We start from the raw sequence: 10,721 nt of genomic DNA on the forward strand, positions 1-10,721 counted from the left end.
TTTTTTAAAAACCCATAATTGCCCTTCAGCCACGTCAGCAAATTAACGGCATCTTCACCAAATCCGTAAATAGTGTAGCGGAATAAACCACAGTCCTGTATTTGAAACGAAAAAAACCACAATCCTTTTTTGGTAAAAAAGTGAAACCACAGGGGTTTTTTTTGAAATTTACCCAAAAGAATATGGTAACACGTCAATACAACTAATGAGATGTCAATATTTAAGACCAGTTAATCCGAACCATAATAGAATTCTCAAACAAAACATGAATTTTACATAGTTGACTTGGATGAATTTGGAGATACACCAGACATGGTAGATCCAGATCTGCATTGTACCATTATAAGAAGCTTCACTTTAAGATTAAAAATGACATCACCTCACCACATCTTAGTGAAGCATATTCATTTCACAATCTGATACCATAACAAACCTTCATCCTTGTATTGAGCCTTTTTCTTTTGCTCAATTCCTACACAAAAAGCAATGGCCGATGGAACAGTAAAGTTCCTACTGACTCAACTCTCGGCATTTCTAAAAGAAGAGTACAAGTTACTAAACGGCGTTGAAGCAGATGTCACGTTCATGGAGGATGGATTCGCTTTGACGTCGGCCTTTTTAAGAGTTGCAGAGGTAAATGAAGAGCATAACAGTAATGATCTAATCAAAGCCTGGGTCAACAACTTAAGAGACACAAGCTTTGACATGCAAGATGTTCTTGATGAATTCAAACTGCATTTTGCACATAATCGCGGCCATACAGGAACCTGTACTACTACTCTTGAAAAGACTTGTCACTTCATTTACTCTCTGAAAGCTCGTCATCAAATTGCTAAAAGGATGAAAGGAATCAGAAGCAGATTACATGACATAACAGAGACCTACAACTCATTACAAACCACCAACCAAAATATCAGATTGCGAGGAATCAACGATGGAGGCACTGCAATACAGCGGAATGACCAACCAGATGCGCTTCTCGATCAACGCAATTTGGTAGGCATCACAAGGCCCAAAAATCATCTTATTGGGTGGCTCCTTAACAGCAAGTCAGACCGTGAAGCTGTTTCAGTGGTCGGAGAAGGAGGGCTGGGTAAAACTACGCTAATTAAACAAGTATATGATGATGCTGAGGTGAAAAAACACTTCAAATTCCGTGCTTGGATCACGCTTACTCGACATTTCAAGACAGTTGACCTTCTAAAAGACATGCTCCAACAGCTCTTACAGAGAATGAGGCGGCCAAATCCTTCCGGAGTGGACAATATGGGCAGTTATTCTCTGGCGAGTGTAATAAATGATTTCCTTGTGAAAAGAAGGTACCTTATTGTCTTAGACGATGTATGGGAACATGAAGCTTGGGATGTATTTCAAATGGCATTTCCAAACAACAATAAGGGCAGCCGAATTTTGCTCACAACACAGATTTTACCGGTTGCCAATCGCTGCTGCTCTGAATCTTCTGATAGAATCTACAGGATGGAGCCATTGCCTAGACAAGAATCTTGGGCACTCTTCTGCAACTACACATTTCAGAGAAATCCTTGTCCTGAAAACCTGTTGAATATTTCGGATCGAATCCTAAATAAATGCGAGGGATTGCCACTAGCAATCGTAGCAATTAGCGGAGTTTTAGCTGCAGTAGACACCAGCAGGCTAGAGGAATGGGAGATGGTTTACCGAAGCCTTGGTGCTGAAATACAAGGCAGTGACAGTCTGGGAAGAATGAGAAAAGTACTCTTACTTAGTTACTATTTTCTACCTTCCAATCTCCAATCTTGCTTACTCTACTTCTGCATCTTTCCTGAATGCTATCCAATTGAAAAGATGAGACTCATTAGATTGTGGATAGCAGAAGGATTTGTGACAAGAACTGAAGGGAAGACATTAGAGGAAGTTGCAGAAAGCTACCTGAATGGACTCATAGAAAGAAGCTTAATCCAAGTTGTAGAGACAACCAGTGATGACCGGGTAAAAAGATGCCGTATCCAAGGTCTTCTGCGTGAGGTTATCATCTCCAAGGCTAAGGAGCTGAGTTTCGCAGCAAAAGTTACAGAAGGAAGCATAATCCCTGAAAAAGTCCGTCGCTTATCCATTCACAATGCCGGGGCAGGAACACGTACACCTTACTTTGCCTCTAGATTGTGTTCGTTACTTGTGTTTTCCGGGCTAGAACCTTTACCGGAATTTCTACCATTTAGTTTGACTTCTGCCCATTTGAAAATGTTGTTCGTGTTAGATCTGAGTGGCACACCTTTGCAGGTTTTTCCAGACGAAGTTACCACTCTCTTGCTCTTAAAGTATCTGAGTTTGAGGGATACCAAGGTGAATTCCATCCCGAGCTCTATCCAGAAATTGCAGTACCTGGAAACTCTAGATTTGAAGAATTCTTGTGTCACAGAGTTGCCCACTTCAATCGTGAATCTCCAGAAACTTCGCCACCTACTTGTTTACCGGTATGAAACTGAGGTTGATGATCATCTGCAGACCAAGTACACGATTGGGTTTAGGCTACCGACCACAACTCATATACGGGGTCTGCAATCCCTACAAAAGCTTTGTTTCTTAGAGCCAAACGGAAATACCAGTCTCTTGCAAGAATTAGGAACGCTGAAAAGGCTGAGAAGGTTGGGCATTGTAAATATGAGGGAAGAAGATGGTGAACATCTGTGTTCTTCCATTCTGAAGCTGACAAATCTTCGTACATTATCGCTTTCCTCAATCAAGGAAAGTGAGGTCATCAATTTGAATCCCTTGAATTCAGCTCCAACATATCTTCAAAGACTATACCTGACAGGATGTTTAGGGACACTACCAAGGTGGATGTCTTCTCTAGATAATTTGAAGAAGTTGGTCTTCAAATGGAGTAGGTTAACTGAAAATCCACTGCCAGATCTTCAACGTTTGCCCAATTTGTTACACCTTGAATTTTTGGAGGCCTATGATGGAGAGACACTGAGATTTGAAGGAGGATTTAAAAAGCTGAAGTTTTTGGGTATAAACAAACTAGATAGACTCAAAGAGATAAGTGTGGGGCGAGGAGCAATGCGCTGTCTTCAAAAGCTAATTGTTCAGAGGTGTCAGCTACTGAAGAAGGTTCCATCTGGCATAGAACATCTCCACAGGCTGAAAGTAGTAGAGTTCATTAATATGCCAATAGAATTGATCATGACATTACATCCGGATCGAGATGAATATGGAGATTATACAAGGGTTGCACGAGTCCCGGAGGTCAACTTCTATACTTACTGGAATAATGGTAGTTGGGATGTCTTTTCCTTGGAGAGATTCAGAAAGGAAATCCTTGCGCAGCCTGACCGTAGGATCATCAATACGACAACTTACGCCAGGCAGTTGTCTGCCGTCGCCAAAGATGGAGGTGGCTGTGGTTTAACACCTATAATTGGTATGATGTCAGTCATAATTATTATAGTTGCAACATTTTATCAATGGCAATAGTACCATTCGGATCAAAATCCATGTATATTTGAGTGAACATGACAACATTCTTTTGAAATAAATATTTGCATGTTTTGCAGCATAAGTCTTTTGGTGTGAGTGGTTGAGGTACTCTCACTCTTTAAGAGCAGTTAGGGGTTTGATCCCTGCTCTTATATGGAGCTATCACTTTGACCGACACTTAAACTTCTTAATCAGCCTTCATGATGCAAGAAGAGGATTAGTCTGGATGTGGTACGAACTTAAAGGTGCCTCCCACAATTGAGGCTCATCCAGGACACCGCGTGCTATTAAACAAAAGAAATAAACAAAAAAGACATCAGTTCATTTAGGAACCTTTTAGGATAAAGACAAAAAATGGCACCATGTTCTTGTTAAAATATTAACTTTAAGTTCACGGAATTTTCCATTGAACTTTAATTTTCGGTAACATCTAGCAGCCCACTAACAGGAGAAATTCTAGAATCCTACTGATGTATATGCTCCTTAATAAAAATGAAGGGTTTGTTGCTGGAGGTTTCTAGGCTATAATAAAGAAAACATATGTTACTTTCATATTAACAGAACATATACTTTAGGAGTATGTCGAAACTCTCCTCTAACAGTGAAATCTTTTTCAAGTGAAATGAACACCCCTCTAAGGGCTCCATCATGCATGTCTTCAACATCTTGTTAAAACGTGAGTGAGATGGAAATAGTTGCCATGTAAGAGCCACATAGAACACATTTTAGACCCTTTTTTTTTCATGAAAGATATGACTTCAGAGAAAAATTTCATAAAAAATGTGTCTTACATGGATCTTAAGTAGCAGTTATCTCCACCTACCACATATTTAACCGTACACTAAAGACAGGCATGGTAGTGCAGTTAAAGAGAGCCAGATTTCACTAAAAATAAAAGTTCAAGGATGAAAAGCCACTAAGTCAAAATACAGGTGCTTAAAGTCAATATTTTGACAAGTACAGGAACTATTTTTAGTTTTTTTGTCGAGATCTTGTACTTCATTTATGTACTTTAATTAAATAAAAATGTTGTTCCTTTGGTTGTGAGTCCATCAATTTCAATCCAAACGTATCATTGGAGAAAAAACATACTGTAATTAAGAGTGGAACGGTCCAACCCTGCCTTAAGCAGCTCCAGCTGGCTCAAACAACTAAATATTAAGCATATGATAACTGGAAGAGATACTTAAATATGGTCATACCTGTCAGAAGTACAATTCTGACCTAGAATTAGGGAAGAAGAAGAGATATAAGAAGATAGAGAGAGAGATTGGGAAGAATAAGAAGATTAGGGAAGAATGAGAGAATAACTTTTCATTCTTACCAAAAAAAAAAAAGAGAATAACTTTTCATTAGGTTTTTTGATACCCAGCTAAGAAAGAGGCATGACCTCTAAATAGCCAATACAGCAAACGGTTACAAAGGAAAAGGTTCTGCCAGCTGGCATAACCGACTACTACAATCCAAAATAAGCTAAAGTTAAAATAATAAAGCAATAAAACAACAAGGAATAAACACAATCTCTCGGAATGAGAATTGCACACCACTTAACAGAATTAACTACCCTTCAGGATCCTAATTACACTTTAGGTCCTTGAACTCTACGAATACGTAACAATACCTCTATCACTTGTTGGCAGGCCTGATCTTAGATGAGTATCTTTAGCTTTAGCCACTACAAGAAAACCTGTATTCCCGTTGGTGATCCACGAAAAATTCGTTTGTGATGTGTGTCACTGAGAGACACTGGTCTATCAGTACTAACACGTCTGCTACACTCACGAATAGATCCCAAAAATTTGTGGATGACTCCGCTAATGGATTTCCATAGTAATCTATAGGTAAACGTTATAAAAAAAAAAAAATTGGATCAAATGGAACTCTACATATGATAGATAAGAGAAAAAGAAATAACAGACAAGTTGCATGCATTAAGCAATGCAACTCGGTTCTCTACAATAAAGAGTCAATTCCAAGTAAGCTATTAGATTCAAGGATCTTGCTAGCTAAAAGACATGCCTTCATCGGATATGGAGGACACACAAATATGAAAGGAGACGATGCAGCTAGAAAAATACATAATTCCTAGATATGCATCTAAGTATTCTATGTTCAATCAAATAACATTCCTTTAACTGAACGTGATCAAATTAGCAAGTCCAAAGAGAGTGCTCAAGAATACAAGCATAGAAATCCATTTGTATACACATCTAGACTCCTCAATAGTAAGAAAGAAAACATACAAGAATAGGATGGCAATACTTAGACTTGAGAGGTCTTTGGTATCCTTTTTGGCACTCTTCAGTTGAGCACATCTGAAGAAGCAACGTCCACTGTGCTCACTTCATATTTTCCTGACACATTCATCAAGTTAAGGAATATAAACTTTTTTTCCTTTTAGGATAATGGGAAAAGTAATGTTGAGAGGTGTTAAGAGAAAGAAATGTTAGAAGATTTTAACGCTAAACAAACAAAGATATCACAAAAGGATTCAAGCTTGCTCGCAAGCTTCCATGGAGGTTTTTCCATAACAAGGGCATAAAAGCCTTCAATTCAATTAGAATGATAAAAAGGTTACATAAACTCAAGACAAATTTGAAAAACAGCCCAAATGACATAAAGTTTCAGCACATTTTAGATGGCCCCTCTAAATAACTGGATAGACCATTTAACTGCAAATGTCTTCCTTCTTTAGGTTGTGCTCGTCATCCAACCATATTTTCCAACGAACCATTATTCAAATGGGTCATTTAAATATTTAGATTAGATGCCTATTTAAAAATCTAGAAATGCTTCAAATGCTTCTATGGAGCTTGACAAATTTGTCCCATTTATCGACCAAAGAAACCCTCAACAAAAAGATGAAAGATTTCGGGTACAGTGGATCAAATATCAAAATATCTCTGGCGGTCGAACAGGTACTAATATTGGAGACAAGAAACTTGAAGATGAAATAGAAATCAATCTCAGTCCAAATGTTGATTAAATTAAAAACTAAACCTATGAATAGAACATTGATACTGAATTCCAAGAGCAAGGTTAACTGACTTGAAAATTAGGAATTATTTCCTAAAATCTTTGAAACAACAATCGAGCTAAGCTAACAGATACCAGTCACCAAAACAGACCTTGGAAGAAAAATCATGGTAAAAAAGTATAAAAAAACCATGAGCATATCAAAAAGAGGTAACAACTAATTAACCATAAATTGAACTCAATAATCTCAACACAATCGACCCAACTATCCAGTCAGTTTACACAAAATAAATAAAAATAAACAGACTCATGAAATTCCTAAGCTATTGAGAGAGAGAGAGTGAGAGGCATATTAAAGAGGTAAGTGGCAGTTCAGTAATGCAAGGATGACATACACCCCAAGCTCAGGTGGGGGAATGCGCCGGAAAATGACGACCAAAGGAAGAGATGTAAGAGAGGAGAGAGCGCCGGACAGAGACGAGGGAATAAGAAGGAGTTGCCAACTTGCCATCTCCAACCATCACACTAATCTGCGTTTAACACCAAATTGGTGTTATTTGAAAAGAAATTGTCAATCCGGTAAATATTTGGGGTTGTTTTTTTGACGAACATGTTTGGGGTTGTTTTTATTTGAAGTGGATAGTTAAAACAGCCCTATTACGCGAGTTCTTATATTAAGCATAAGGTTTTTCATATCATTTGGAGGATCCCCAATTCATATTTAGACACGTGTATTGTTATCTCACGTAAAAATTAAAATAGTGGGACCTCTTATAATATGTGTGGATTGTCAAAATATATATGGAAGGTCCTCCGAGTGACATGAAAAACCGAGTGTTTCTAATAATTTGCCCTATTACGCACCTTAACTATGGATGGCAGCCAATCTCAGTGCCAAATAGAGACTGGTCGGGCTGATTTTATGCTTGCAAAGTTTGCTAAATCAAATTTGATTAAAAAAAAAATTCCCTTGTTATTATCTAAGGGTCTAAAACTAATTTTTACCTATCAATTATAAAACTTCTCAAAAAAAAAAAATAATAAGTTAGATGTGAACTATAAAAATAAATTTGAATCGTTTTGAATAAATTTAGAGAAATTTATCGTCTATTATATATTAATGTAGTTAAATTTTATAATTAAATACAAACACAATTAGTTAATTAACCACTCTGAACCTTAATTTATCGGAAATAGAGAGCCGAAACCATCCATAATAGAGGTAGTTCTAATGGTCGGGGGGCCAGAGCCCTCCAGACCCCTGTCCGATCCTAATGAGATTATCTGTACCCTGTATAAAAATGTATGGTGCGAGTATGAACTCAAAAAAAAAAAAAAACGTGACACGTATGAGAATAACCTAGATACCTACTACCCTCCATATATTTGACTTTCATCCATTAACTTTAACCCATAAACCAACTTTTTTTTATTAATTAGGGTTGATTAATAATTTTTTAATTTGGAATATTTGTTAAATCTGTAGATGATTTTTTTTTTTTTTTTGAAGAATAGATGAATTATTTATAGATAATTTATTAAATTTATAACATTTTTTGTTTTATTATTGATTCTTAACAAGTAAGAGTATCCACTGTTTAAATGGGTACTAAGACGGGTACACGTAATGAAAAAAAATAAACGAGTACCCTATCTGTTACCATCCCTAACCTTAGACACGGTAATGGTAAGAAACTTTGCCAATTGCGGAGTTTTGGGTAAATTACATACATGGTGTACAACCTTTACCCGTAATCACACTTTGGTGTACAACCAAAATTTTGTCACACTAAACTGTACAACCTTTTAGTGACCTCCCACTAAAGTGTACAGCAGGTAAAAATGACCGGTCAATGCTCAGTCAACGCGCAACCTCAGCTTTGACCGGTCAAAAAGTCAAAAAAATTCAACCACTTAATATAAAATTACTTCTATACCCCTATCTCTTCATATCTTCATCTTCTTCCTTCTATTTCTTTCTCTCTCTTCAAATTTGTTTCTCTCTCTAACATCTCTCTTTGAATTTCTTTATCTCTCTAACCTCTCTAACCTCTCCCTTTGAAAACAGAATTATCAATTTCAATTTCAATTGATATCAGACTTCTCAACAATACAATAACTCCTTTTCCTTTTCGGGTCTCTGTTTGATCAAATACAAAATCCCAATTATGGAAACTCAACACCTACCTTCCATCATTTTCAGATTCAGACGTATTTGTGTTTTTTGCGGCAGCAGCCCCGACAAAAACCCTAGCTTCCAGCTTTCCGCTCTTCAACTTGCCCATCAACTGGTACAAAACTTCCTCTGTTTTCTCATTAATTGGGGGCTAAATCAACTTAATTAGCTTAACCCCAATCACTAATTACAGGTTGAAAGGAACATTGATCTGGTTTATCGCGGAGGAAGTATCGGTTTAATGGGCCTGGTTTCTCAAGCTGTTAACGACGGCGGCCGCCATGTTTTGGGGTAATTTAATTTAACCGGAGAATTATCTCTCTGTTTTTCTCATAATTGAATTTACATTCTGATTTTTTGATTTTGTTTTGCAGAGTGATACCAAAGACTCTTATGCCCCCGAGAGGTAATTAATTTACTAATTAAGAGTTAAATTCGTTTAACCGAAGTTGATTATACGGTGATTAATAAATTGTTATTATCAAATTACCGGAGAGACAGTAGGGAAAGTAAGAGCTGTATCCGGCAGGCACCAGCGCAAGGCGGAGATGGCTCGCCAAGCTGATGCTTTTATAGCATTACCAGGTGGTTATGGAACCTTGGAAGAGCTTCTGGAAGTGATCACATGGGCTCAGCTTGGAATCCATGAAAAGCCGGTAATTAGTTATGTTAATTAATTATAAAATTAGAAGAGTTAATTGTAATAATTAAAATGAGATTAATTTGAGGAAAAGGAGTTATTGTATTGTATTCTCAAAGATAGATTAGGGGATTTTAGTGAGAGAGGTTAGAGAGATAAAGAAATTCAAAGAGAGGGGTTAGAGAGAGAAACAAATTTGAAGAGAGAGAAAGAAATAGAAGGAAGAAGATGAAGATATGAAGAGATAGGGGTATAGAAGTAATTTTATATTAAGTGGTTGAATTTTTTTGACTTTTTGACCGGTCAAAGCTGAGGTGGCGCGTTGACTGAGCATTGACCGGTCATTTTTACCTGCTGTACACTTTAGTGGGAGGTCACTAAAAGGTTGTACAGTTTAGTGTGACAAAATTTTGGTTGTACACCAAAGTGTGATTACGGGTAAAGGTTGTACACCACGTATGTAATTTACCCGCGGAGTTTCTCAGCATTATGGCATCCTATGTGCTATAAGAAAGTATTTTTTCATAACTTATAAGAGCAACTTTAGTGGGGACTCTTTCCTTATCTCTTTGCTCAAAAAGTAGTAACCAACCATTAGAATGGTTGTATCTACTTTTAGTTTGTTACCAAAAATAATAAAATTTACGCATAAAGTTATCACAATATTGCTTAAGAAAGAATTGGAGGGTCTGTGCAAGCCACGCGCTAAGTGAGACGCGTCTGGTGCCAAGGAAAGCAAAATCTGCTGTCCATCGACGGCCCCATCCTACTTTATCCTATTTTTGCTTTGTAATTAGTTAGACAAATTATGTTTTCAATCCAATTTATTTAATTAAAATTCTTTTACCCTATCAAATATTAAAATAATGAAGCTCTGTAATGGGATGTATTTTTTTTAGGTGGCACCCAAAGTTGCAAACACCATGCTCTAAGACACATTTGCAGTTTGAAGTCTCTTAAATTTCTTTCCATAAGCGAGTGTCAAAATCTGGAGGAATTTCCAGAGAACATTGGGAATCTAAAATCTCTAGAGGAACTTGATTTAACCAGGAGTGGTATTAGAATACTATCATCGACTGTTTGGTCAAGATTGAATTTTTGAGTTGTAGAGATATGATATTACCTCCTTTCACAAGCTTGCCTTTTCTGACGACCGCTCGTTTTGGAAGATTGTGGCCTTTCAGAAATTTCAGACAATCTTGGCTCTTTGAAGTCATTGTTGGAATTTTATTTAGATAGGAATAATTTAAAGAAGCTCCCTGCGACCATTTAACAATTTTCTGAGTTGAGAACATTTTATTTAAGGGACAATAAGGGACTTAATATGTACTAGAGCTTCCGTCAACTCTAGAAAGTTTGTCGGTTCAAAACTCTACTTGTTTGGAAACAATGTTGTCATTTACAGAAAGTAGTAATTTCACGGTGAAAAAGTGTGGAGTTTATGTACTCTACTCTTTTGACAATCAT

The 10,721-nt window shown here is 37.0% G+C and overlaps 2 protein-coding genes across 2 annotated transcripts; both read left to right on the top strand.

Moving 5' to 3' along the window:
- The first annotated feature begins 285 nt into the window (after positions 1–285).
- On the top strand, positions 286–3,491 carry LOC136226933 (disease resistance protein RPM1-like). The gene has a single exon (XM_066015628.1). The coding sequence runs from the start codon at positions 487–489 to the stop codon at positions 3,457–3,459; it is 2,973 nt and encodes a 990-aa protein (XP_065871700.1). The 5' UTR covers positions 286–486; the 3' UTR covers positions 3,460–3,491.
- A 3,818-nt stretch (positions 3,492–7,309) lies between these two features.
- LOC136227119 (cytokinin riboside 5'-monophosphate phosphoribohydrolase LOG7-like) lies at positions 7,310–10,465 on the top strand. The gene is made up of 6 exons (XM_066015820.1): positions 7,310–7,329; positions 8,642–8,729; positions 8,808–8,905; positions 8,989–9,012; positions 9,093–9,270; positions 10,364–10,465. Exons 1-6 carry the CDS (start codon positions 7,310–7,312, stop codon positions 10,463–10,465), a joined length of 510 nt encoding a protein of 169 aa, XP_065871892.1.
- Positions 10,466–10,721: the final 256 nt, after the last annotated feature.

Source organism: Euphorbia lathyris, chromosome 4 (assembly GCF_963576675.1).
Source record: "Euphorbia lathyris chromosome 4, ddEupLath1.1, whole genome shotgun sequence".
NCBI classification, from domain to species: domain Eukaryota; kingdom Viridiplantae; phylum Streptophyta; class Magnoliopsida; order Malpighiales; family Euphorbiaceae; genus Euphorbia; species Euphorbia lathyris.

Excerpts from the sequence above, each read along its gene's own strand:
- LOC136226933 (XM_066015628.1), top strand. The coding sequence starts at position 487 with ATGGCCGATGGAACAGTAAAGTTCCTACTGACTCAACTCTCGGCATTT.
- LOC136227119 (XM_066015820.1), top strand. The coding sequence starts at position 7,310 with ATGGATGGCAGCCAATCTCA. Across the intron at positions 8,906-8,988 it reads GGCGGCCGCCATGTTTTGGG|AGTGATACCAAAGACTCTTA; the intron begins GTAATTTAATTT and ends TTTGTTTTGCAG. Across the intron at positions 9,271-10,363 it reads TTGGAATCCATGAAAAGCCG|AGATATGATATTACCTCCTT; the intron begins GTAATTAGTTAT and ends TTTGAGTTGTAG.